The sequence below is a fragment of the Pipistrellus hanaki genome, assembly GCF_964339955.1.
Source record: "Pipistrellus hanaki genome assembly, chromosome: 4".
NCBI classification, from domain to species: Eukaryota; Metazoa; Chordata; class Mammalia; order Chiroptera; family Vespertilionidae; genus Pipistrellus; species Pipistrellus hanaki.
The window spans coordinates 93,340,092-93,367,846 of NC_140506.1; the positions used below are offsets into that span (position 1 = coordinate 93,340,092).

At 48.8% G+C, this 27,755-nt stretch overlaps 2 protein-coding genes across 2 annotated transcripts; one reads left to right on the top strand and one right to left on the bottom strand.

The window, feature by feature from the left end:
- The first annotated feature begins 90 nt into the window (after positions 1-90).
- Positions 91-4,221, top strand: LOC311620829 (cofilin-1-like). Its single transcript, XM_084880524.1, has 2 exons — positions 91-220; positions 2,680-4,221. The coding sequence occupies exon 2, from the start codon at positions 2,738-2,740 to the stop codon at positions 3,272-3,274; it is 537 nt and encodes a 178-aa protein (XP_084736650.1). The 5' UTR covers positions 91-220; positions 2,680-2,737; the 3' UTR covers positions 3,275-4,221.
- A 14,210-nt stretch (positions 4,222-18,431) lies between these two features.
- Positions 18,432-26,745, bottom strand: DECR2 (2,4-dienoyl-CoA reductase 2). Its single transcript, XM_084880959.1, has 9 exons — positions 26,606-26,745; positions 25,969-26,037; positions 24,521-24,572; positions 23,822-23,957; positions 23,427-23,551; positions 23,235-23,328; positions 22,983-23,087; positions 22,312-22,523; positions 18,432-20,955 (listed from the first exon to the last, which is right to left on the bottom strand). The coding sequence occupies exons 1-8, from the start codon at positions 26,683-26,685 to the stop codon at positions 22,312-22,314; spliced, it is 873 nt and encodes a 290-aa protein (XP_084737085.1). The 5' UTR covers positions 26,686-26,745; the 3' UTR covers positions 18,432-20,955.
- Positions 26,746-27,755: the final 1,010 nt, after the last annotated feature.

The window sequence follows — 27,755 nt, forward strand, 5'->3', positions numbered from 1 at the left end:
GCCCCCGCCGGCTCGCTATAAAATAGCGGGGCAGCCGGATAGCGGAGCCGCGTGCGCCAGTCACCGCCTGGTGGGTGGACTCCGATGCTCCCGTTCTTTGCCGGGCCCCAGCCTGGCCTGGATCCCGGCCCACGGGCTCAGAAAGAGGCCGTCTTCGGAGACTGCAAACGCGTACATGATGTCACCGCCTGGGAGTGCGGGGACGGCCGACCCACGCACGGTGCGGATGAATAAACTGCGCGGAGAAGTGCACCTGTCGCACAGGGGTTGAGTCCTCCTGGGGCGTAAAGCGCTCTCACAAATGGATAAGCGAAGAACACGACCCTAATGGGAGGCGGGAATGCGCGTAGCTCTGATCGCAGCCCCCGTGTGGGTCCGCCCACCGGCGCACCTGCGCTCGCGGTTCTGTGTCCGCCCGCAGCCCCTCCGCAGGCGCCGGGAGCGCAGAGAGGGCGCAGGCATTCACAGAGGTGGGCACGGAGGTTGGCAGAGGCAGGAGCTGGTCCGCGCGGTCCCTTCCCAAAGGTTGGAGAGCCCGGGAAATGCTGTGCATTTTCCCTTCTAATGGAAGGTACAAGTGGTTAAACACGGATCTTTTTTAAGCCTAGGACAAGTGTTTTTCACAGGATGTAGTGCTGGTCGCCAGTCTGCAGTCTGGCCTTCCCAGCACGGTGGCTGTCTTTGACAACCAGCATCTGTTTCTCTAGCTGTCACTTTCGTCATTGAGGACACGGGAGGACAGACAGGAACACGAGTACCCTGCAGCAGGCATGAAAGTAGAGACATGCTAGTTAGAAGCAGGTGACCTGCCGGAGCCCTAGGCGAGGTGCTAAATTTAGCCTGTAATGAAATGTGTCGAGGGAGTGTATGAACTGGTATTTTTAAACTCTGTGGGCACCCAAACCAGATATGTTTCATAAGCAGCTTTGGCAAGAACCAAAGGAAACTAAACCTCTCTTTCCAAGTGTAAAGTGTTCATTAACTGAGTCATCTTCCATGACAAAATCCCAGGACACGTGGGACCGGATTCTGTGAGGTTGGCCTTGGAAAAAAAGAAAAGCAAGGAATTCCTCCTCCAATACCACCCCAAACTATATTCTCGATTTCTTTTAAGAGCTGTATGCTCTACTCAGAAGATACCGTGTTCAGAGAAAAAAATATCATCCATCGCCCGTTTAGGAAAGAATTCGAAATAGGACAGGACTGATGCCTTTGGCCAAATACAATTTTCAGAGGAAGTTATAATGATGTGTCAGCCTTTCTAAATAAGGGTGTTAATGTGGGTGAGATAAACAAATATACATCAGAGCTGCACCCTGAGGAAATAAGCATTCCTCCTGCTGCTAATGCCCCAAAATTCAGCATTCCTTAGGCTGGCTCATGTGCCAAAATGGAACCCCAGCATGGTGAGCTTGGTCCAATTCAAGAGACCCTGTGTGTGAAACATCGGAAGCGGCAATTCTGGGTCAGTCATTCAGACTTCAAGTGTCCCCTTTGTGGCCTATGAACATGTTTATTGGTAGCACTCCAGAGGAAATGAACCAACCCTCTTGCCATTTTGACTGACTCCTCCTACACACGGTTTAATTTAACCAGTATCAGGTACACAGAAGAGGGAGGGAGGACGGGGTGCAGCCACATCTGTTGGTTTTGGGGTCCGAGTGAATGTCTGTGGAAATCTCCCTCTGTGAATGTTTCCTTTTGAAGTTCCTCGGGATAAACATTTCTTTGGAACTCTCTAAGAGCAGTTAGGTCTCCTGATCCCTCTTCACGGGTGACGTTTGGCCTGTGGAGAGGGGGTCCAGCAGATTCCTGGCTGTGTGGCACAGCCCTGTTGGACCTGCCAGGGGAGTGGAGGGAAAGTGGGTCAGGAAACCTTAGGTGAAGCAGGGCCTCTCCATTATCTGGGTGAGATCTGGCCACTGACAAAAGGAGGGGGAGGGATATAGGAAAAGCTCAGTTTGATTATAAATCCATTGTTTTTAATGTACATATTCTTAAATCAGGAGGAACTACACCAAAATTATATGATTTCTAGCCTGATAAAAAGTCATCTCATCTTCTCTCTTTTTAATATATATTGATATAATATATATTTTTTGCTGAAACCGGTTTGGCTCAGTGGATAGAGCATCGGCCTGCAGAATGAAAGGTCCCAGGTTCAATTCCAGTCAAGGGCATGTACCTTGGTTGCGGGCACATCCCCAGTAGGGGGTGTGCAAGAGGCAGCTGATCGATAATTCTCTCTCATCGATGTTTCTAACTCTCTATCTCTCTCTCTTTCTCTCTGTAAAAAATCAATAAAATATATATATTTTAAAATATATATATTTTTTATTAGTTTTTATTGATTTCAGAGAGGAACGGACAGGGAAAGAAAGAAACATAAATGATGAGCGAGAGTCATTGACTAGCTGCCTCCTGCATGCCCTCTACTGGGGATCAAGCCCAAAATCCTGGCATGTGCCCTTGATTGGAATCGAACCCTGAACCCTTCTGTTCACAGGCCAACGCTCTATCCACTGAACTGAACAAGCTAGGGCTCATCTTCTCTTATTCAAACTTGACTGAATGCTAATGTTTCTTACTGTATTTGGCCAACTTGAATCATATATCTGTTAATCGCCCAGTAGTAGCACTTGCTTATTTTTCTATTTGATTCTCTGACTTTTTCTTCAGATAAAATCCCTCATCAGAGTCTGATCCCGGCAGCAGCTGCAGCGGCTCTCATCCTTCCATGTTCTACTTGCTATCTCCTTCAGCTTCCGGAAATATGGCCTCTGGTGTGGCTGTCTCTGATGGAGTCATCAAAGCGTTCAATGACATGAAGGTAAAGAAGCGCAAGAAGGCGGTGCTCTTCTGCCTGAGTGAAGACAAGAACATCATCCTGGAAGAGGGCAAGGAGATCCTGGTAGGTGATGTGGGCCAGACAGTGGACAACCTCTACGCCACCTTTGTCAAGATGCTGCCGGACAAAGACTGCCGCTACGCTCTGTATGATGCGACCTATGAGACCAAGGAGAGCAAGGAGGAGGACCTGGTGTTTATCTTCTGGGCCCCTGAGTCTGCGCCTCTTAAGAGCAAAATGATCTACACCAGCTCCAAGGATGCCATCAAGAAGCTTACGGGGATCAAGCATGAATTACAAGCAAACTGCTTCGAGGAGGTGAAGGACTCTGGCAGAGAAGCTGGGAAGTGTGGGGGCCTGACACGGCCGGGGATCTCCCTTCTCTGTGGCCAGCACGGAAAGAGAGATGAAATTGGTTCTTCATAGAGGCAGCCAGGGATTGAGAAATAAAGAAATGAAGAGAGTCGAGGCAGAAATAGGTTTAAGCTGGGCCCCAGGTGGGTCGCAGACCTCCTCTGCTGGAGAGACTGACAACCCCTGAGCCACACAGCACACTATTTATTCTCCAATACACAAAGCGGGGGTTTTCACAGGAAAAACAAGGAGCCTGGGAGGGGCCAGGTCCCATCCACTCCTTCCTGCCTGACAAACACAAGCCAGGAACTAAGAGCATCTCCGCACTTCAGGGCAGGAAGGTAACTGACAGGATTCTGTCAATATCCCAGGCTCAGTCAACAACCATCTAAACAATGTCCAGGTATTTTCCAGGGGGCCCCCTACATCTCCCCCATTTTCAATTTTTAAGAGCAAAAAATTTCTTTTTTGAGTCCCAATTTCAATGTCCAACAGTTTTTTTGAGTCCATGTCAGCAATGGTACCTGGATGGACAAACAGTGGCGATGCAGGTCCGACCTCTGGTTTGGTCCTGGGCAACCTGCAGTGACGCACAGCTGCTGACTGCTAGTATGACAAGGTGTCATCAGCGTCTTCCATCTCTGGATTGTTTTCCTCTTGTCTTTATGGCTGGAGCGTTCCTGTCAATTCTTCTCCTGCAGGAATCCACGTGGTCTTGGAGTTGTTTCCCAAAAATAAATATATTCTCGACCAAAAGTTAGTAAAGCAATCCTTTCTATAAATTTGACTTGGGATCTTTTTCATTTTTTGCCCAAATGACTTTCCTTTGGCTTATTTTGACACCATGTATGTTTCTTCATAGGTATCTTGTTCTTAGTGTTATAGATGAAAATTAGTTTTTAAAGTAAAAATATTTCCGGATATTTTTCCTTACATAATATTTTTCCACTATCCCCTTTTTTTGGAAAATTTCTATAATGCAGTCTTGATTATTTTAAGTTTTAATTTTTGTGCACAAAAATATGACTGCTTTTAGATTCATTACATGTTAAGCAATTTTACCATGAAATGAACTGCTAATAGAAATTTTTAGTTAACACTTTAGAAACAGCTTTTTTGTACAATGAAATTTTCTTAAATATTTATTTCAATTAGCCAATTTAAATTAATCTGAAAACTTGACTATTTTACTGTCAAATTTAAATCTTAAATGTTAATGGAATGGATTTTTTGCATCCTTGAGAAAGCCCTGAGCGTTCCTGAATTGAGGCTGGATTTAGATATAGGGCAGCTGCCATGAGCCAATTCTCTGTTGCCTGGGTCCCATTGTAAGCTGGGCCAAGTCTCTATTGTCTGGGTCCTGATTTGAGCTGGACAAGTCTCCGTTTGTTGCCTGGGTCCCGATCTGAGATGGGCGTGGGAAGCATGAAGCAGCCATGGGGCAGGAGACTTCCCTCAGAAGGGGCGAAGGTTCAAGACCCTGCAATGTTGGGGGGGTGAGGATCTGTGCCCCACCTCTGTTGACCCCCAAGTTCTCTCCCGATGGCCCCTCTGCGACTGTGCCTGTCTTAGGTCGTCCCTCCCTTGAGGAATCTTACCCGTCATTGGCTAACCAGCCATCCTCCGGGCCAAGCAGGGTGATATGAGGTTCAGTTCTGTCTCCTTGGTAGCTTATGCCCCTGTGGCCTCCATGCCCAGCACATGCCTTGGGATCCCCTCGCCTGCTGACAGGGCCCCGGCATTGATCACATACCTTGGGGAACCCAGGTTTCTTCTCCAGGGAGGGCCCAGCTCACGCCACTGGGCGAGAGACACCAGCCACCACGAGGCTTCAACCTCAACATGAACTGAAAATCCAGGCAACAGCTGTGGGAGGGTCCCTCTTGACAGAAAAGGCCAAAATAGAATGCTCAGTTGCCTTCCCATAGGGCCTTCCACACAGTGGAAGGGATTAAATCCTTCTTTGTCCTTTTAAATTATTGCCAAACATTCAAAAATTAGATTTTTAAGTTTACTTGGAATAATTGTACAATATGCTATTGTAAAATATTGAAGTTATAATGACCTTGTAGAATAATATCATGTAAGGATATTCTTTGCTCTAGGCCATGGACATCAATTTAAAGAATATCCATGTGCATTTCCAGGGACCTTCAATGTTAGCAATGTTTGTGCCACCATAGGACGTCTTATTTTCTTGACCAAGCTGTAAACATCCTGAAGTTCCCTTTTGTTTTTTGTTTTTTTTGTTTTTTGTTTTTTTTTTAAAGGCCTGATGCACGGAATTTGTGCAAGAATAGGCCTTCCTTCTCCCAGCTGCTGGCATGAGCTTCCCTCTAGCATCTGGGATCTGGGCTTCCCTTGCAACCCCAGTTTCATCCAGAAGGTTGTCTAAAAGGACATCTGGTCTAATTAACATATTATGCTTTTATTTTTTTTATATATATATGTATGTGTGTGTGTATATATATATATATATATATATATATATATATCCACATATACATAAATATAAAGCAAGGACACATATTTTGATATATATTATACAAAGGTTTTAAGATAAATATGTACATATACATGTATACATACAAGGAAAATCTTTTTCGGGGGATGGCCGGAACACAGGGGAGGCCCGGGCCACTCGCAAGTGAAATACTTCTCTGGACTCCCTCCCTCCCTCCCTCCCTCCCTCCCTCCCTCCCTCCCTCCCTCCCTCCCTCCCTCCTTCCCTCCCTCCCTCCCTCCCTCCCTCCCTCCCTCCCTCCCTCCGTTCCCTTTTGGATAAGCAAATAGAGAGCTCCCCATTAAAGCCATTATAAGTATAATCACCTTGGGAAGAAGAAGTTACATGTTTGTCGGAGCTCTCCCGACCATATTGGTGTTGTTAATAAATACTAGCACTGACTTTCCAGTCCAGGTGGCTGGATTGACCATAGGAGGGTCTGGAACATAAGACCAGTAAGTTTCTGCTGCAGCCATCCTTACCTGGCAGCTGACGAGTGCCATCATAGCAAGAAAGGGGTTGGAGGGGGTTACCTGAACCCCCCCGTTCTTTCACCACTTGCTGGGCATCAGTGGTCAGCTTCTTCCGTTGACCCCATGTGGGGACACTAGCTTCTCTGGTGGTCTTAGCCTGCTGCCTTACTCTCTCCTCCTCCTTTGGGGCTGGCTGAGCTGGCATCAGCACCGGAGGTGTGATATTCAGCTTCTTGAATGATGGGATGAGTTGTTCTTCCAGGTCCATGGTGGCGACGCACTGCTCGCTCTGGCACCCAGACAGGGTTAGAAGCACCTTCTGGGAAGATACAAACGTGGCCTCTCCCCCACGTCATTACTGGATCTGGCCCTTTCCACTGTCCTGTTTGTAAATCCTTCCATCGTGCCATACCGGCAAATGCCAGGGCACCAGGAGTTTGATGCCTCTCGGCTGCTGTGTGACCTTTATCATCACAATTCAAAAAATTTAAAGCGTAAAGGGCATGATTTAACTCAAGAGGTTCCCAAACTTGTTTGTGCCGTAGACCCCTTGCCATGTTTTTCGGTTTTGGGTAGACCCCCTACTTACCTGATATTGATTTTTTTGTAAATTTCTAACTGTAGTGAAGTTTAGTGTTAAAATTTAATAAAAAATAATGTACCTACTTTTCTCCAGCATTCTCAAACAAAATAACACTGATTCACTATAATTTGTATGATAAACTACCAGTTTATGTTTTTTTTAATATTTTCTCAGCACTTTCCTATTCAAGATTCAGGAAATGAATGAACGTATTTTTCTCACATTCATATTTATAGAGTGACAAATTGAACAAGTCGGTGCAAGTTCGCGAAGCTTTGAGACAAAAATTGGCAAGAATGTTTACTGCGCGTATGCTTGTAACAAGATGATACTGGTATATCATTATGTGCAGGTTTTTATCCTACAACTTACACAATTTTATAAACATATATAATAAATTTTTTACTTCATAGGTACTTTTATAAATAATTTATATGTTTTTATATTATAAGATAATATGATGTAAGTAAATAGGTACTATCAGTGTATGTTGAGATCCACTATCGTGGACCCCCATTTTCATTTCATGGACCCCCAAATTTTTTTTCGCTGACATAGACCCCTTGCAGGTTGTCATAGACCCCTGGGGGTCGATATAGACCACTTTGGGAATCACTGATTTAACTGATTCTGTGAGGTGGGATTATACCTCTCTCCCCCTTTTTGTTTTTGTAATTGAGTTTTTAAGGTTCGATTGGCTCTTTCTACAATTGCCTGTCCCTGGGGATTATAGGAAATTCCTGTTTTATGCATAATTTGGTATTGCTTACAAAATTGCTGAAATGAGGAGCTAGTATATGCAGGTCCATTATCTGTTTTTATTTCTAGGGGCCGCCCCATGACTAGAAAAGCCGCTGGGCAGTGGCCAATTACATGCTTTGCACTTTCCCTGTTCGGGGAGTAGCGAAAATGAAACGTGAGCATGTGTCTACAGAGACATGGACCTGCCGAAACCTGCCAAATTCAGGCACATGTGTAACATCCATTTGCCAGATTTGATTAGGTTTAAGTCCTCGGGGATTTGCCCCTAATGCTGGCACAGGGAGATGGATAACACACTGAGGGCATTGCTTGACAATTTGGCAAGCCTGCTCTCGAGAAATACGAAATTCCTTGCAGAGGCATTTTGATGATGCAGGGCATGAGAGGCCTGTGCCATGGAAAATGGGGTGGCCTCCTCTACTGAGGCAACGAGACGATCTATTTCCTCATTACCAGCAGCCAACGGACCTGGAAGGCCAGAATGGGATCTAATGTGGCCAATAAAACACGGGCATTGCCGTTTTTGAATAACTCTTTGCAAGGTGATAAACAAATGGAATAGTTCCTCGGAGTCTGTATGCCCAATGGTTTTCTTAATTACAAAAATAGGTGTATTCCAAAGACTATAAGTAGGTTCAATATGACCAGCTTCAAGCTGTTCTTGTACTAGAAGCTGTGCTGTTTGAAGCTTCTCTCCAGTTAAGGGCCACTGACCAACCCAAACAGGGTCGTCAGAGAGCCATGTGATTTTTGCAGCAGTCTCTTTCTGGGTCGGAGTGACGACCAAGGCCCCTAACGAAAAAGCGGTGGCTCCCTGTATCCTAGCCCTCTTCTCCCTTGCTGGGTGGACGTGGGGATAGGGGATAGTCTGCATTGCTGCCTTTTGCCCATTCCTTTAACGGAACAAATTCTTGATTCAACATTTGAGCTGTAACCGCAGCATTGGAACTCACTAGTAAAACTCCCATTTGCTCTAGAATGTCCCTTCCCCAGAGGTTAATAGGTAAATGATCAAGCACATAAGGTGTAAAATACCCTGTATTTCCCTCTGAATCTTCCCACTTGGTGAGCTGCGCACTCTGTTGAGGCTGAGAGACTTGGCCGATGCCTTGTCAGTTGGCAGTGGCAGTATTAAGAGGCCGGGCAGGGGGCCAGTGCCTGGAGGCAATCACAGAAACATCTGCCCCGTATCTACTGCTCCTCGGAAAACTTTCCCGTTTAATTTTAATTCTAGCTCTGGGCGCCCTCTTTTAACTAGCTGCGCCCGGTACATTTGATTAGAAGATCCAAATCCTCCTTCTCCCCGAAGCTCCGTGGAGAGAAGTTTCCCTGCTGAATAATATGGCAAAATTATAATCTGGGCTATCCTAGTTTCTGGAAAAATTTGAATTATGGTATTTGCAGTTTGTGCTATAACTTTGATTTCACCAGTATAGTCTTGGTCTATTACACCTGGTAAAACCTGGAAACCTTTGATAGTTAAACTACTTCTCCCTAAAATAAGTCCCATGGTGCCCTTAGGTGATGGTCCATAAATCCCTGTAGGGATTGCTTGTGGCCCCATCTCTGGAGTTAGTACATATTTGGCGGTGGGACAGAGGTCCAATCCTGCGCTTCCTGGAGGGGCATGGTAGAGGTCTTTGACAGGGCCGACTGGCAGGCCGGTGTGGGACGGCTGTGCCGGCGACAGTGCCCCTACTGTTTGGTGGGGCCGGGGTCGGCCCCACTTGCCGTTTCCCTGATGTGGGTCAACAGGCCGGCCATCAGTGTCTGTCTGGGAGCGGCAGCCACTGGCCCAGTGTGTCCCCTTGCGGCAGCGAGGACCAAGACTTGGCTGCCGAGCAGGGAGACTAGGAGAACTTTCCTGACTCCCGAAGGCAGCCCGTTGCCTGCAATTCTTTGCAAAGTGGTCTGGTCTCCCGCAAGTGAAACAAGTCCTTTTTTCTTTGCTCCCTGAATGGTCCCTCTGCAAAGACTCCTTCAATGCAATAGCCAAAGTCACTCCCTGAACATAGGAAGGCCCAATATCAGCACAAATACGGATGAACTCAGAAATTGACCCCCTTTTTCTGTGGGGGCGTAGAGCCTCCTGACATGTTCTTTGGCATTCTCAAAAGCCAGTTGCTTCACTAGCAGGGATCCTGCATCGGGATCTCCAACCATGGCCTGAAGCAACCATAACACAAAGTCCTGCTAGGGCTCCTCTGGCTCCTGTATAATTTTTGCAATGTCCATGCTTTTTCCCCCCTTAGTGGACAACTCCCTCCAAGCCTTAGTGCCACAAGTATTTATCTGCTGATAAGCTTGCAAAGGGAGCATCATCTGAGCCTGTAAGCTGTGACATGCCCCGGTTCCTATTAACATTTCAAGAGTGACAGGCACACCATGTTGTTGATTTCTAGCCACCTGCTCTGCACTAAGTTCAGTCCAATTGGGTTTCCACATTAAATAATCTCCAGGGGAAAGACATGCCGTAGCCAGTGTTTGCCAGTCCAGAGGAGGCAGAGCTTCACTGGTCACAGTGCCAAGCAAGCCCAGGACAAATGGAGAAGTGGGGCCATCCGTGGAAACAGAGGTTTTAAACTCCTTGAGGGTTTTAAAAGGAACAGCCTCGTGCACTCTCAGTGTCTGCCCTGGGTTGGTAGGGTCTGCCCTTTCTAGGATCGGATACATTGAAAGTCCTGTTATCCTCTCCCTCGCGTCTTGCCTTCCGTAAGGTCCGCTGTCAAGGGGACAGTATTGGCGCAGAAGTTGAAGTTTTTACATTTGGCTGTGCGCCTGCTTCTAGCCTTAAAGGCCTGGTGGTGAGGGCTATTTTTTCAAAACTGTGAGCAAGATCTTCCCCATCATCTAAATCATCCCGCTCCCAGTGATGCTTGCCTCCCTTTTCCTCAAACTCTGGCTCACACTCATATTTAGGAAATAAATAAGGCGGGCTCTCAATCATGAATAGTGGAACAGGGGTAGGAGCAGCAGGTAGAGACTGGGAAGGTGGAGGAGGTGCAGAAGGTGGGGACGAATAGAAATCTCTTTCCTGAGACCCTGAATTACCCATATTTCACACCCTGTTGATTTAGTTTCTTATAACAATCCACGCCTATTTACCTTCAGTCTGAGGTGCGCACACACTTTCCAGGAGCGATCCCCTGCCTCTGGCCCCACGTCTGGGCGTCAATATGCGGGGGCCTGACACGGCCGGGGATCGAGAGATGAAATTGGTTCTTCGCAGAGGCAGCCAGGGATTGAGAAATAAAGAAATGAAGAGAGTCGATGCAGGAATAGGTTCAAGCTGGGCCCCAGGTGGGTCGCAGACCTCCTCTGCTGGGGAGACTGACAACCCCTGAGCCACACAGCACCTATTTACGTATTCTCCAATACACAAAGCGGGGGTTTTCACAGGAAAAACAAGAAGCCTGGGAGGGGCCAGGTCCCATCCACTCCTTCCTGTCTGACAAACACAAGCCAGGAACTAAGAGCATCTCCGCACTTCCAGGGCAGGAAGGTAACTGACAGGATTCTGTCAATATCCCAGGCTCATGTCCAGGTATTTTCCAGGCGGCTCCCTACAGGGGGCCCGTGCTGTCATCTCCCTGGAGGGCAAGCCTTTGTGAGCCCTCTCCAGCCCCTGCCTGGAGCATCTGGCAGCCCCAGACCTGCCTGTGGGGGGTTGCAGGCTGCCCCCTTCTGCCAGACCGGAGGGGCTGGAGGGATCCCAGCGGGGGGAGGGCAATCCCTTCACCCAGTTGCCAAACAGCCCCCCACCCCCTGGACCTTCCTTCTCCCTCCACCCCTGAGGGTTCTGGCCTTCCCATCCCAAACAGCTTTTCATCTTCTGATTCCTCTTGCGTTGAAACAGACCAAGTCCTCCCTACCCCAAGCATCCCAGTTTTGGAAGGGCCTGTATTTTTTTTAACGACACCTCTACTTGCAACCTGTTCCTCCCCCCTTTCCCATGCTGCCAACTTCTAACCACAATAGTGACTCTGTGCTTGTCTGTTCAGTTTGTGTAGAAATGGAATGTTGTGAAGATAACCCTTCTCCATGCTGCCTGGTTCCCCTCCCCCTTTCCACCTGGTCTTGGCCACTCATGGAAGCAGGACCAATAAGGAGCTCTTAATTAAAAAAAAAAAAAAAAAAAAAAAAAGAAGAAGAAAAACAACAATAAAAAGCCTCCCTTGATTTAAAAAAAAAAAAAAAAAAAAAAAAAAATCCCTGGCTAGTGCACTCAGTGGTTAGACCATCAGCCCTCACACTGAAGGATTGCAGATTTGATTCCTGATCAAGAAGGACACATACCAGGGTTGTAGGTTTGATCCCTGCCTTTGGGAGGCAACCACTCCACTCTTTCTTTCTCTTTCTTTCTTTCTTTCTTTTTTTTTTTTTTTTTTTTTTTAAATATATTTAATTGATTTTCCACAGAGAGGAAGGGAGAGGGATAGAGAGCTAGAAATGCTGATGAGAGAGAAATATAGACCAGCTGCCTCCTGCACACCTCCTACCAGGGATGTGCCCACAACCAATGTACATGCCCTTGGCCGGAATCGAACCTGGGACCTTTCAGTCCATAGACCGACGCTCTATCCACTGAGCCAAACCGGTTTTGGACACTCCACTCTTTCTCATATAAATCTCTCTCTATCTCCCCTTCAACCCCTCCCTCCCTTCCACTCTCTCTAAAAATCAATGGAAAAAATATCCTCTGGTGAGGATTAACAAAACAAAACAAAAAAATTCCCTTATCAGTTTTTGATGTTGTAAATATCTTCTTCTTGCCTGTGACCCCTTCATGAACTCTGTTGGAAAATTAGACAGAAACTTTCAATTTTTAAAAATACATTTCTTTATTGATTTAAGATGGCAAGGGAGAGGGAGGAAGAGATAAAAACATCAATGATGAGCCGAAACCAGTTTGGCTCAGTGGTAGAGCATTGGTCTGCGGACTGAAAGGTCCCAGGTTCGATTCCGGTCAAGGGCATGTACATTGGTTGCGGGCACATTCCCAGTAGAGGGTGTGCAGGAGGCAGCTGATTGATGTTTCTCTCATCGACGTTTCTAGCTCTCTATCCCTCTCCCCTCCTCTCTAAAAAATCAATAATATATATATAAAAAAAAAAATCAATGATGAGCCTTGACAGGTTTGGCTCAGTGGCTAGAGTGTCAGATTTAGGACTGAAGGGTCCCAGGTTCGATTTGGTCAAGGGCATGTACCTTGGTTGTAGGTACATCCCCAGTAGGGGGTGTGCAGGAGGCAGCTGATCAATGTTTATATCTCATCAATGTTTCTCTTGTTAACAAAAAAAAAAAAAAGAAAGAAAGAAAAAAGAACACACACACATTGAAACCTGTAAAGAATTTTTGTGAGTTTATTTGAGCCAAACAGTTGACATATGCCGAGAAACAGAACCTCAGTGGATTGAGATAATGCTCCGAAGAAGGCAGGTAACATTTCTATTTATACATTGCAATCAAAGGAGGGACATAGGTGGGTTACATGAAATTCATTGGTGACGGATTAAGGAGGCGGGAGAAAGCAAAGCAGTGGGAAACCCCTGGGATTGGATAAAAAGTAAAATGATGGACACATACTTAGGTGGATACCAGAACAATTAACATGATAATGAAGGAATTTGTGGTATCTGTCCTGGCACCCACCACATTTGGTTGTGCCCCAGGGGCTCCAGAAAAAGGGAAGTTACAAGTTACCCAGACATCTCATAGATATGTTATCTTAGAGGCCAAAAAAAAAAAAAAAAAAAAAAAGCAAATGTGCTCAGTAAAGAAGATCTAAATTCAATAAAATATATTTAAAAAAAAAAAAAAAAAAAGTCCCAAATCTGTTTGGCTCAGTGGATAGAGCGTCGATCTGCAGACTGAAAGGTCCTGGGTTCGATTCCAGCCAAGGGCATGTACATTGGTTGCGGGCACATCCCCGGTACGGGGTGTGCAAGAGGCAGCTGGTCGATGTTTCTCTCTCATCGACGTTTCTAGCTCTCTCTCTCTCTCCCTTCCTCTCTGTAAAAAATCAATAAAATATATATTTTTTTAAGAAAGATCTAAATTGATCTTTGTCAGGGAAAATATTGGCCTAGGACATGACTACCCACTATAACCTGTTTGTAGTTTAAATATTTAATTTTCAAACCATCTTTTGTGGTTATTTTAGGTCTCTAAGTTTGCAAGACTGCCAGGCAGGCCTCCCCTGAGCTTGTCAGGTTAGCATGTGGCTCCTTTCATTCACACTCTCTAGATCTCTCCCTTCTTCTCTGTAAAAAAAAAAAAAAAAAATCAATAAAATATATTTTAAAAAGAAAGAAAAAAAGAAATATCAATGGTGAGAAATAATAATTGATTGGCTGCCTTCTGCATGGCCCCTACTGGGGATCAAGCCCAAAACTCCAGGCATGTACCCTTGGCCAGAATCGAACCTGGTACTTTCCAGGCCACAGGCTGAGGCTCTATCCACTGAGCCAAAATGGCTAGGGTAGAAATCTTTAATTTTGAGTAGTCAACCCATTAGTTTTATCCTTGATGGCTTTGCTACGACGCTATCCACTGAGACAAACCGGCTAGGGTAGAAATCTTTAATTTTGAATAGTCAACCCATTAGTTTTATCCTTGATGGCTTTGCTACTCCTAAGGATGGACTGTTCCATAGCTGGTGCCAGTTATCTATACAGAAACCTCACAACTAGATTCCTTTATTATATCAGATGCAAAACTGACCAGGAGGTCATGGTTCAATTGTCAGGCAGGGCACATGCCCAGGTTGTGGGCTCCATCCCCAGGAGCGGGTGTACAGGAGGCAGTTGATCGATGATCCTCTCTCATTGATGTTTCTAACTTTTTCTTCCTCTCTCCTCCTATCTGATATAAATAAAAATATTTTAAAATATATTTTATTGATTTTTCACAGAAAGGAAGGGAGAGAAAGTTAGAAACATCCATCAGCTGCCTCCTGCACACCCCCCACCGGGGATGTGCCCGCAACTAAGGCTAATGGCCTTGACTGGAATCAAATCTGGGACCCCTCAGTCTACAGGCCGACACTAGCCACTGAGCCAAACCAGTTAGGACAATAAAAATATTTTTTTATTTTATTATTTTTTAAAATATATTTTATTGATTTTTTTACAGAGAGGAAGGGAGAGAGATAGAGAGCTAGAAACGTCGATGAGAGAGAAACATCGACCAGCTGCCTCCTGCACACCCCCAACCAGGGATGTGCTCGCAACCAATGTACATGCCCTTGACCGGAATCGAACCTGGGACCTTTCAGTCCGCAGACCGAAGCTCTACCACTGAGCCAAACCGGTTTCGGCCAAAATATTTTTTTTTTTAAAAAGGATTGCTGGCGGACCCTTTCCCTATTCCCACCTGGAAGTCTGTATTTGTTCTTTAATAAATCTCCACCTTTGCTGTAAAAAAAAGGATTGCTGAATGTCGAAGGTGTAATCTATTGTAATGGAATACTATGTAGTAGTTTCCATGAATTAACCACATCTGCTACATCACCATGGGCAGACTTACAAAAAACGTGAAAAGCAAATTACATAACTGTAATACCATTTTTCTGGAGTCTAAAACACATCCTGAATGACATCTATTGTTTCTAAGCATCTTTATTTGTAGTAAAAATAAAAATACCAAAACAAGCATGGGAGTTATACTGTGGGGATGGAAGAGAAAGGGGTGATGAAAAGTGAAATTTAATTCTACTTGTAAAAATTATTTTCTTTAAAGGCAGAAAGATTGGAAGCAAACAAAGATCAAGATCTGGTGAACCTGGCAAAGATCAAATTCTAGTGGTGAAAATGTGGGCGTGTCCTTTTTTATTGTTATTAAATCTTATCCACATCCTATATTAAAAAAGGCTAATATGTAAATTGACCGAAGAGTAGAACAACTGGTCACTATGGCACACACTGACCACCAGGGGCAGACGCTCAATGCAGGAGCTGACCCCTGGTGATCAGTGCCCTCCCACAGAGGGAGCACCACGCAGCCAGAAGCCCAGAAGCCTGGCTCATGGCTGGCAGGCCAGCAGCGGTGGCAGGAGCCTCTCACACCTCTGCAGAAGCACTAAGGATGTCAACTGCCCTAACCGGTTTGGCTCAGTGGATAGATCATCGGCCTGCCGACTCAAGGGTCCCAGGTTCGATTCCAGTCAAGGGCATGTATCTTGGTTGTGGGCACATCCCCAGTAGGGCATGTGCGGGAGGCAGCTGATCGATGTTTCTCTCTCATCGATGTTTCTGGCTCTATCCCTCTCCTTTCCTCTCTGTATAAAAAGAAAAAAATCAATCAATAAAATATATTTAAAAAAAAAAAAGCTGAGACCGGTTTGGCTCAGTGGATAGAGTGTCAGCCTGCGGACTGAAAGGTCCCGGGTTCGATTCCGGTCAAAGAGCATGTACTTTGGTTGCGGGCATGTCCCCAGTAGAGGGTGTGCAAGGGGCAGTTGATCGATCTCTCTCTCTCTCATCAATGTTTCTAGCTTTCTATCCCTCTCTCTTCCTCTCTGTAAAAAAACCTCAATAAAAAATATATTAAAAAAAAAAAAAAAAAAAAGGATGTCAACTGCCAGCTTAGGCCCACTCCCCACAGTCGGACATATCCTAGGTTCCTAGACTGCGAGAGGGCACAGGCTGGGCTGAGGGACACCCCTCTCCCCCAGTGCAGGAATCTCATACACTGGGCCTCTAGTATTTTAATAATTTCATACTTAAACATTTTTTAAATTAAATAAATAAATCCTCCGCCCAGTCTCAAAGATAACTGCCTAAATGTAAAGTTTTCCCTTTTAGTCGAAACCAGTTTGGCTCAATGGATAGAGCGTTGGCCTACGGACTGAGGGGTCCCGGGTTTGATTTCAATCAAGGGCATGCACCTTGGTTGCGGGCACATCCCCGGAGGGCGATGTGCGGGAGGCAGCTGGTCGATGATTCTCTCTCATTAACTCTCTATCCCTCTCTCTTCCTCACTGTAAAAAATAAATAAAATATTTTTTTTTTTTAAAGTTTTCCCTTTTACACAATGACTTTAATCCACTTGGAATTTTTCTGTTTCAATGTGATGTGAAGTAGGGACCTGACTTTGTTTCTCACCTAATGAGCCAGTTTTCCCCACACTATCCGTCCTTTCCCCATGTATTTGTGAGGTCGCCTCTATCAGCCATCTTATTGTAATATTTGAAAATGATTTGTGTCAAAAGTGGAGTTATGGTAGGAACCCAGATCGGAGAGTTGGGGAGTAGGCTCTGGGAGGCTGTCTGAAGAAGCCCTCCTCCCAAAGGGACAGTTCCAGATACATCTGTGGCCGGTCCTCCTCTCAGTGAGCACTGAGGGCCATGCAGGGCTGGACCTCAGTACATGTAGAGAGCCCTGAGTCCCAGAGCACAACGTCCAAGGCTGAGCCAGCCAGGGGTCAAGTGGGAGCCTCCTGCAAGGTGGTTTGGGGCAGCAGGCCAGGAGCAGCCTTGGTGGCCCTGGAGACAGACAGCAGGAGAGAGACTGCCCCGTGACAGGGCCAGGGCAAGGGAGGAGCGCCGCCACCAAACAGCCTGCGCTGGGCCTCCTAAAAACGGGTCCTGGGCCCCGCTGAGTGCCCAGCACCTCTTCCTGCAATTCCATCGTCCAGCCAGATGTCTGATTGCCCTCCTCCTTGTGGAACCTTTTCTCCCACATGGCCGCTCCCTGTCTGGCTGGTCCTGCCCTCCCAGGACCTGAGCTGTCATCCTGGATGGCTCACCATTTCTTCCCCTCTGTCACCTGAGGATAAGGGGAGAGAGAAACGGGGGTGGGGGTGGGGGGTTACCAAGGGATTGGAGGAAATGGTTTGCAGGTGATGGTATGTTCCTTATTGTGAATGTTGTGATGGTAAAGACGTGTGTCAGAATTCATCAAATAATGCACTTTAAGTAAATGCAGCTTATTGTACATCAAGTACATATCAATTAAGCCATAAACAAAAACTGCTGGCCAAATATATATATCCTTTCATTCTCACTAATTTTTTTTAAAATATATTTTATTTATTTTTAACAGAGAGAAAGGGAGAGAGATAGAGAGCTAGAAACGTCGATGAGAGAGAAACATCGACCAGCTGCCTCTTGCACACCCCCTACCGGGGATGTGCCCGCAACCAAGGTACATACTCTTGACTGGAATCGAACCTGGGACCTTTCAGTCCGCAGACCGATGCTCTACCACTGAGCCAAGCCAGCTTTGGCCATTCTCACTAATCTTCTTTAAGGACATCGTTAGAATGGAGAGAGAGATGGAGAGAAACATCAATGTGAGAGAAACACCCATCGGTTGCCTTCCAGATGTGCCCTAATTGGGGATCGAACCTGCAACTCAGGTATGTGCTCTGAACTGGGAATCGAACCAGCAACCTTTCAGTGTACAGGACGATGGTCAACCCCCTGAGCCACTCTGGTCAGGCACCAGCCAAATATTTTTATTTTACAATTTTGGAAACAAGATTCACATTTTGTAAAGAGAAGTCAATTATAGATCTAGATCACACTCTCCCCCTGTAGCCTCCAGCAGTTGAGAGCACAAATCCACACTCGTGTTTACTGATATTTTATTCAGTGGGATAGGCTTTTTTCTCACCTTCAAATTTAGTAAAGTACGTTTCTTAGAGTAAAAATAAAATGAGTTTGAAAGGCACCATATAGTTCCTCGTGACTCAGTTAAAGTTTGGATGCTTTCCCTGTTTTACCGTTTCAGTCTGAAGCTGCTGGCTCCTGTTCCCATCCTCCTGTGAAGAGGTGCCTCTAACCCCCACTGCCCAGAGCGCTTCGCAGCCCACATTTTGCACCCACCTCCTCTCTCCTGCAGCCAAAATCACAACTGGGGGAACTGCACTGGGGGGCAGTGAGAATTTTTTATGTGGATTCAGAACTTTCTTTTAATTTTTAAAATATATTTTATTGATTTTTTACAGAGAGGAAGAGGGATAGAGAATCAGAAACATGAATGGGAGGGAAACATTGATCTGCTGCCTCCTGCATACTCCCTACTGGATATGTGCTCGCAACAAAGGTACATGCCCTTGACCTGAATCCAACCTGGGACCTTTCAGTCCGCAGGCCTACACTCTATCCAGGGCCTACACATTGGTCTTTTAAAATATATATATAATTCATTTTTTACAGAGAGGAAGAGTTAGAAACATCGATGAGAGAGAAACATCCATCAGCTGCCTCTTGAGCACCCCACGGGATGTGCCCACAACCAAGCCACATGCCCTTGACCAGTGCTCACCAGCCTCACCATCCAATGAGTGATGGCTGCTGGACATGCTTGTGACCCACGAGCTCCCATTGGTCATCCCATACCTGCAGGATGACAGCCTGGGCTGGTGGACTAAGCCAGAGGTTGATTTCTCATAACCAAACTGACCAGCATGTGCAGGGGATGGAGTGTGGAGACAGACTTTGCTGTATGTACCTGTGATGATTAATTTCATGTCTCAACTTGACTGTACTAAGGGATACCCAGATAGTTGGGTGTCTCTAGAAGAGATTAGCACAGTAGACTGAATGAAGATCCACCCTCACCAATGTGGGTGGCATCACCTAATCCAGTCCACTGATGGCAAAATTCTCTCTTCTCCCGTTGGCCATCAGAGCTCCAAGTTCTTAGGCTTTTGACTCTGACCGAATTACACCATTGGCTCTCCTGTCTCCAGCTTGTAAATCATGGGATTTCTTGACCTCCTATTTAATCCTATAAATTCCATCTATCTATCTATCTATCTATCTATCTATCTATCTACATTCTATTGGTTCTGTTTCTGGAGCACCTTAATACAGTAATAACAGATTTACCCCTGGAACCTGCACCTCAATAGTGCATCCCAACCTTCAAAAGCAGCAGAGCCTAGTCATCATTGGTGGGACACCCTCCCCCTCAGGCCATCCCCAGGGCCTACTCCTCAGGAAGGACAGCAGGCCCGAGCTCGCTGGCATATGGAGAGGGTCCTCAGGATTGCCTCTGCCTCTCACTGACCAGGTCTCCCCAGCAACTGCTCACTCTTTTGTCTTGTCCCCCCAGCAGTATCATAAGGATCCTTCTGTCTTTTTTTGTTTGTTTGTTTGTTTGAATATATTTTTATTGATTTCAGAGAGGGAGAGGGGAGATAGAATCAACGATGAGAGAGAATCATTGATTGGCTGCCTTCTGTACACCCCCTACAGGGGATAGAACCCACAACTCAGGTATGTGCCCTTCACCAGAATCAAACCTGGGACCCTTTGGTCCATAGGCCCACGTTCTATCCACTAAGATAAACCAGCAGGGGCCCATTCTGTCTTGCTGGTGAACTTGATGCACCACATTTTGGTCTCCCTGACAACAGGAAGCATCTTTAAATAGCAAAAGGTGCTCCCTTGGCCAGGTGGCCTCCCAGCTGGGATGGTCATGGGTTTTCCTGCCACTCCCTTGCACATGTTGAGGAGAGGTGGTCTCTTTTCATAGAATGAAGGGACTTGAACAAGGGACAAGTGGGCATGGTCCTCTGGGGCAGAGAGCTCACACTCAGCCCCCTAATGGCAGTAGGAGCAGACCAAGAGCAAATGGGCACCTTGCAGGGTCTTCGGGTATTAGATAGGAAGCATTTTCTAAACTCTTCACAGGAAAAAGATAGGAAACATATATCTATCTCTCAACTACTGGATCAATCTTCCTTTTCCTTCTGAAAAGTTTTGCAAAGTCCAATGAATAGATGTTTTACAATAAAAAATATTATTCTTTAAGGAAATGAATTTTCTGGCAAAGCTCTAGGACCTATACAAGTGGGTGATACCAACAAGGAAGGATGGAACCGTGTGTGCCTAACCAGAAAGCTGACCTATAGTTTTGAGGGGCTCAAACCTTGAGGCATCCAACTGTCTCCAGGAAGGATGGCGGGGAGTCATCGCAGAAGCCTGCTCCAAAGTCAGCTTCAGTGTGACTGAACTGTGAACTCCTGGGCTATGCCTTCACATACACACACACACACACACACACACACAGATGGGACAGGAAACAGGCAGGAGGCCAGCCCAGGCTGGGACTAGGCAGGGCAGAATAGCCCCTAACCTTAGGTCACGGGGTGAGGGGTATACCCCAGCAACTGGTCTGCATCTCTACTCTTAAAGGAGCTGAAATGCCAATCACCCCCTGGCAGATAGCTGTGTGGTGAGGGCAGGTCAGCAGGCTGGCCTCACTGCCTGGTCACGCCTGCCATGCACAGGAGATGGGCCATGGGAAGGGAATGGGAACACAGAATGGCTCTCGGAGGAGGGGTTAATCTCTGTTTCAGCTGCTCTGCCAGGGTGGTTGGTTTGGAGCTCCCAGCTGGGTGAGAGGCAGGTCCCAGGAATCCAAGAGTGGGTGGACAGTCTTGCCTTCAGAATGCCTTCTTCGCTTCAGCCGTCCAGCTCCTGTCAGAAATGCCAGCAGACACCAAGGTCACAGAGGACCGAAGCACACCAGGCCCATCTCCTGCACAGCCTGGGAAACTGTATAGCCATCTGGGCAACACCCACAAGTGGCTGGGAGGCGGCAGTGGGCAGCTAAGCCTTGTGTATCCCCTGGGGGACAAACACCAGCAGTCCCCTCTGTCCTCCTCCAGAACTCCCCTAGATGAGTTCTCCTCAGCCCAGTAGATGGTTTACCAGCCAATAGTGCCCCCCATCCCCCACCTCCAGCTGCCTGGTCACTCATGGGCACTCAGAACATGTCTGATGGCAGCCAAAGCACAGAGGGCCTCAGAAGAGGGGCTTCTCAACGTCACTTGTGCCCACAAACCCGTCTCCAAGAAAGATGGTGGGGGGTCACCGTAGAAGCCTGCTCCAAACTTGGCTTCGCAGTGTGTCTGAACTGTGAACTCCTTCACCATACACACCCCCTCAGATGGGACAGGAAACAGCCAAAGTCTAGAACATTCTACCACCACCCTGGGATGGTGCCCGAGGAGGTTTGGCGAACATAGGTGTTCAGAGGCATGGGTAGGGCTTCAGCCTTCCTCAGAGGAAGCTGCTGCTCAGAGAACAGGATAAGCAGGCTCATGGACCAGCCACACTACTGGGACTGGGGAGAGGCGGGAAGCAGAGAGCAATGGCATCCGTGCAGGAGCTCAGACAGCCCTCAGGCCTCCAGAGAAGGTCACCGAGGGGAGCTCCCAGAGAGAGCATTCCTGTCTGCCAGGCAAGCCACGCCCACCCTGGTTCGCAGGAGGGCCCTGAGATCTGGGTAGAACTTCATTGGGCCGGGCCCCCTCCAATACTACCCAAGAAGACCCCTCCCCAGCTTGAACTACATATGGCCTGGTCTGTTGGAGTAGTGGAAGCCCCAACACGCCCAAGAACATGTCTAGAAATATGCCCAAGGAATTTAGTGAAAATGAATCAGGGCCCAAACAGTGACCAAAAGCCCACAGGGTGGGGTCCCGGGAAAGGGCCATGAACACAAATAACACCCCGAAGGAGGGAGTGGCACATCACCTAGAGCAGCGTTTTTCAACCGCTGTTCCGAGATGTTGCCTGGTGTGCCGTAGGTGCAGACAAGACAAGAATTTTATAATTTTTCACTATTTTGTTTACTTAATATTTCATAATAAAGTAATTATAAAATACTTTCTTTGTGTTTATTTGATTCCTATTCAAGAGAATTACTTTATATATAGTCAATATAGGCACAGAGTTAAATTTTTTAACATTTTCTAATGGTGGTGTGCCTCGTGATTTTTTTCATGAAACAAGTGTGCCTTTGCCCAACAAAGGTTGAAAAACACTGACCTAGAGTTTAGCGGAGAAGGATGCAAAATCCGCCAGCAACTTCATGTCATTCGGGAACGTCAGCCATGCCCCGCCGTCAACCACCAGCAAGGCCCCCGTCACGTAGGAGGCCAGCGGGCTGGCCAGGTAGAGCACGCTGTGGGCGATCTCCGTCTTGTTCCCCAGCCTCTGGAGGGGGGTGCCGGGCAGGGCCTTGCTGGTGTGGGGACCACCTGGGACGTCAAACCCTGTGAGCTACAGGACCTCAAGGCCCTCCGCCCTCCCCGGCCCAGCCTTCTCTAAACCACACCCGGGAATGTTGCGGGCACTATTAGCACCTCCCTCGACAGAGCAGGAACAGGCCAGGCTCTGAGGAACACTGCCAAAGAACCAGCATTGGGCTTTTTGATGGACACCCTGCCGAGGTTCCGGAAGCTTCAATGGAAGCCCCACTTTGGTTCTGACTCAAACATCAAGGCCAGTAGCCCTGTGGCCTCTACCTCAAGGGAGGGCTTCCCAAGTCTGGTTAATCCTTATCCATTGTAGCTGTGTGCTAAGGGCTCCTTGCCAGCCCCAAGGAGCCATGAGCATTTGGCACTCGTCCCAGCCAGGGGAGAGGGGAGCCAGGGAGGCACTGTGGAGCCTGTAGCTAGGGGAGCTTCCAAGAGGCCCTGGGCTTCTGAGAGCCTTACCTAGCCGCCGGAGCCCCTCCGTGCCACTGATAGGGCCGGGGGCAAGGCTGTTGACTCGGATGTTCTGGGGACCCCACTCCACAGCCAAGTGCCGCGTCATTGCATCTGCATGGAAGGAAGGCAGGCAGGCGTGAGGGGGAATGCAGGGCTGCTTTGACTTCTGGTGTGGCCTGGGTTGAAGTGGGGACTCAGGGCCAGGCAGGAGAGGGACCCTAAGGCACCCAGGAGAGCAGACCAGATGGGGTGCCATACCCACGGCCGCCTTGGCAGAGCCTGCGTGCACTTGGAGCACCTGCCCCCTGGTACCCAGGGTTGCGGTGATGTTCACGATTACTCCTCCATGGTCCTGTAACACATGGCGGAGACCAGGGTGGGGGTTGGGGGTCAGGGGGGCACGTGTCAGCAAGCCGACCACCAGGGAGGTCCCAACCAGAGAACACTCACCCGGAAGAACTTCTTGTAGAGCACGTGAGACACGTTGAATGTGCCCAAGGTATCGATGTCCATCACGGCCTTGAAGGCATTGAAGGACAACGAGCTGGCCGGGCACAGGAAGTTCCCGGCTGCACCTGCGGATGGAAGGAGACACGGATGGTGCGGGAGCCCTGGGCAGTTAGAGCGTACAGACTTCAGGATGGCACAAGCTGGACAGGGAAGGAGGCTTGAGATTGCCTCTGACTCTGATTCAGTCAAGTTCACACTGAAATGACTTGGCAGGGACAGAGCTGGCCAAGAGAGTGGCCTGGAGCCCGGGATAAAAGTTCTGGGACCTCCAAGAAGGAAGGTCTAGTATTGCTGACTCCGCAGAAAACCCCTGGCCTAGCTTAACCGTGACTCACAGTTTATGAGAATGTCGATTTTTCCAAACTCCTTCAGTGCCTGGTCCACGGCAGCCATGATGGCCGGGGGATCTCTGACGTCCATGGATAGAGGGAGGCAACGCTGGCCAGTGGCTGCAGCCAGCTTTCTGGCAGCCTAGAAGCCAGACGGGAAGGGAGAGAAGAGGTGGGCAAGGGCCAAGTGGCTCAGCCTAGAGAGAACAGCCCTTCACAATCCAAGGAGGATGTGTCCAGCTTCTGCTGGGAAGCCAGGGTTTGTTGTGGACCCCGCTCTTGAGAGATGCAGCTGGCAGGTGGCCATTCCTGGGTCCACACCCCGAGTGGACATTTCTCGGAGATGCAACACTCCTCCCTCCACATCACCTTCCAGGCCACTTGGTCATGGGTCAGTGGCAGCTCTACCCGACTTCCTGCCCGGAGTCCCACTGTGGCAGGGGTGAGACTTTCCTTCTGGGTGGGTAGGACATGTGGACCGCTATTATAACCCAGTTGAGCTGAGATCTCTCTTAGCATCGGTACCATTCAATATGAGGGTCCCTCACAGGACCCCATAATTGAACACTTTTAAAAGCCAGGTGTTTTCCTGGGAGACAGCCTCCACCGAAGCTTGATATTTGGAAGAGGAGCAGCTTTTGGGCCTCAGGCTCTGGGTCTCCACAGCCACCCACGAATGAGACAGGCATAGTAGAGACACCTTACCATCGATACTCTCGGAAAACTTCTGCTGGCAATGACCGTGTGGCAGCCGTGCCTGCAAAGCCAGAGGGCAGGAGTGAGGGTGGCAAGGTGCCAAGAGATAAACCCAGATGGGCTCTTGCCCAGAGCTCTAAGCAGAGCCCCCATCCCCCCAGGGTCTCTGGGGCTGAAACACCAGCCCGATGTGGAAGGTACAGCTGTCAGAGGACACAGGGGGCTGAACACAGCTAAGCCACTGTGGTGGGACTTCCGGTGGCTGCCTTAGTCCCACTCCCAGCGTTTCTGGGCCAGCCTCTCTGGCATCAGGATACAGGCCCTGCCCCAAACTCCGTGTGCACAGCACCAAAGCTGCTGTGGACATCAAACGGGGGCCCAAGCATTGGCTTGAGGCCTTCTGGGTCCCCCTGGCATGGCCCCACGTGCCCCTGTCCTCTCTCCCTCCCTCTGATGCTGGAGAGGAGGACAGAAGCCCATTCTGAGGTCAGGGCACGTGCCCTGGGTCACCTCCTCACAACCTGAGCCTCACAGGGTTGGTGGTAACAATAGCAGCTATCACCTTCTAAGCCGGTTCTACCTACTCCTCAAAATAACCCTGACCAGCTAGCCATCCTCTGTTCAGAGAAGCAAAGAGCCCAAAGCCACCAGTTTGGCAAAAAGTTCACCTAGAACAAATGAACCCCAAAATCTTGTCCAGTGGGACTCGGCTCTCTGGTACGAAAAGTGAGGGTCCCTAGGATATCAACAGGCTCCCTCCCCCCCAACCCCAACCTACCTCTGGGCCTTTCCCAGGTCGGGGTGATAAATATTTGACTTGGACCTGAGGCCATAGAACTTGTGTCCCAAAAGACACTGTGACCGAAACCAGTTTGACTCAGTGGATAGAGTGTTGACTTGCAGACTGGAAGGTGCCAGGTTTGATTCTGGTCAGGGGCGTGTACATTGGTTGTAGGCACATCCCCAGTGGGGGGTGTGCAGGAGGCAGCTGATCGATGATTCTCTCTCTTCCAGGTTTCTAACTCTCTATCCCTCTCTCTTCCTCTCTGTGAAAAATCAATAAAATATGTTGAGAGAGAGAGAGAGAGAGAGAGAGAGAACCTGTGTTCCACATGTAACCGGGCTCTCCATGACTCTGGCTCAGCCAGGCCCCTGGGGCTCTGCAATAGAATTTCCACAAGCTGCTGAACCTCCCTCTTTGTATAAACGAGGGTACTCAGACCAGAGCCACACAGTCTCCACTAAGGTCTGGGAGAGGGCCCTGGAGCCCTGCCTTCCTAGGACAGCACTTGACCTCCTTCAGATGTTCTGAAACGGCTCATTGCCCAGGGAGGGTCCCACACCCACCAGCCTCTTGCCCGGGAATCCCAGGATCCAGCGGGAAGGGAAGGTGTGAGGAAGCGGGAGAGTCCGCAGTGGAGATGGGGTGGTGGGCACAGAACAAACGGAGTGCTCACCTCATAAAAATCTCAGCAATCCGGAATCCGATCCCAGAGCCACCGCCTGTGATGAAGGCGACTTTGTCCCTGGGGGAGAAAAACACGAGGCTTTTTGAGGGGTGGGGGCAGCGGGGAGAGGTCAATGGGGGAAAAGGAGACTTATGTAATACTTTAAACAAGAATTAAACAACACAAGGCTTTTTAAAGATATCCCCATAACTGGGGAGTGGGAGAAGACTGTGGCTCTGGGAGGACTCTGACCCTGTGAACTGGGCACTTCTAGCAAATTCAGGCTGATACCAAAAGTAAAACGCTAACGCCTGCATGGCTAGGCTTTCTGGGTCTTTGGGAAATCCTATTTCAGCCTGAAATTCTCTATTCATAAAGTTGTGAGTTCAGTGAGTAATGTTTTCAAAGCATACAAGCCGACCTCGCTGCCCCTCACCTCCACCCTCCCAGAATTGCCATCAGCAATGCCCACCAGCACCGGCGAGGCCAAACAGAAGGAGCTCTCCAGTGCAAAGATCAAAGTTCCTGAGCCCTTGGACGCCCGAACCCCAGATCCTACTCCCCAGGCGCCTCCAGCTCCAGGCCGGGTCCCGGCGTCCCCGGTGCCTGACCCCGCTCCGGCCCGCAGGCCCGGACAGGCCCTCACCGGAGCAGGTCGGGGCAGAAGAGGTGGCGGTACTCCGGGAGGCAGTCATCCTCGCCGACATCGGGCGGCGGCTGGGCCATGGCGCTCGGCACAGCAGGACCTGCTTCGGATCAGAGCGCCGGCTGCCACCACCGGGACCAGCGGCGCTGTGGCACCGTCACTTCTGAGCACCCGTAGAGTCCGGGGAACGAGGTCCCGCCCATCGCCGCCGCCCCGCCCGCGGGCACCCCCGCTCCGCCCAGGACGCCCGGCCCCGGGAGTCTCCGCGCCCTTCTCCGGGCGCCCGCCCTGCACCGCCCTGCACCGCGGCCCCTCGCTCCTCCCTGGACCACCGCCTCCTCCGCCGCCAGCCCTGCCCACAGCTGCCCCCCAAGACATGTCGCGCCCTGCGGCCACATAGCCTGCAGAGAATGGGGGTGGCTGGTCTGCCCCAGAGCCGCGGCAGGCGCAAGCGCAGAGCTGCAGGCGGATTTCTGTGGCTGAGGCCAGGTGAGTGGGCCTCCGACCTGTCCACAAGACTAAGTCCTCTCCGCAAGACTGGGTGTTAGCACCGTGGTGGGAGCCAGCTGGATGCCGCGGACACTCCTTCCAGGGTTAAGGTCAGGCTGGCCCAGCTGTGCATGTAAAGCAGCTGGTTGGGAAGCGCTCAGCATGTAAATGCCCTTGCCTACCCTGTGGCATAAATATCAAAGAGGAAGAGGAGGGAAGGAGACTCCAGCCAAGGAAAGGCCTTTGCTTCACTTGTCCAGTCCCAGGGCCAATTCCTAAAATGACCCGTGTCTAGAGCGATAAAGGTCAGGGCAAGGGCCAGGCCATCCTTCATCAAGAAGGGGAAAAGCTCGGCCAGGGTGGTTCAGTGGTTGGGCACCAACCCATGGACCAAGAGGCTGCTAGTTTGATTCCAGGTCAGGGTTCGATCCTCAATAGGGGGCATGCAGAGGAGACAGCCCATCAATGTTGATGTTTCTTTCTTTTTTTAAATTTTTTATTTTATTGATTTCTTACAGAGAGGAAGAGAAAGGGATAGACAGAAACATCGATGAGAGAGAATCATCGATCAGCTGCCTCCTGCACCACCACCCCTACTGGGGATGTGTGCCCGCAACCAAGGCACATGCCCCCCACCGGAATCGAACCCGGGACCCTTCAG

What these genes read in the sequence shown, in the direction of transcription:
- LOC311620829 (XM_084880524.1), top strand. Translation starts at nt 2,738, where the DNA reads ATGTTCTACTTGCTATCTCCTTCAGCTTCCGGAAATATGGCCTCTGGT.
- DECR2 (XM_084880959.1), bottom strand. Translation starts at nt 26,685, where the DNA reads ATGGCCCAGCCGCCGCCCGATGTCGGCGAGGATGACTGCCTCCCGGAG. An exon ending in GTTTTCCGAGAGTATCGATG is followed by an intron (nt 23,958 to 24,520) that starts GTAAGGTGTCTC and finishes TCTGGCTTCTAG; the next exon opens with GCTGCCAGAAAGCTGGCTGC. An exon ending in TCTACAAGAAGTTCTTCCGG is followed by an intron (nt 23,329 to 23,426) that starts GTGAGTGTTCTC and finishes CATGTGTTACAG; the next exon opens with GACCATGGAGGAGTAATCGT.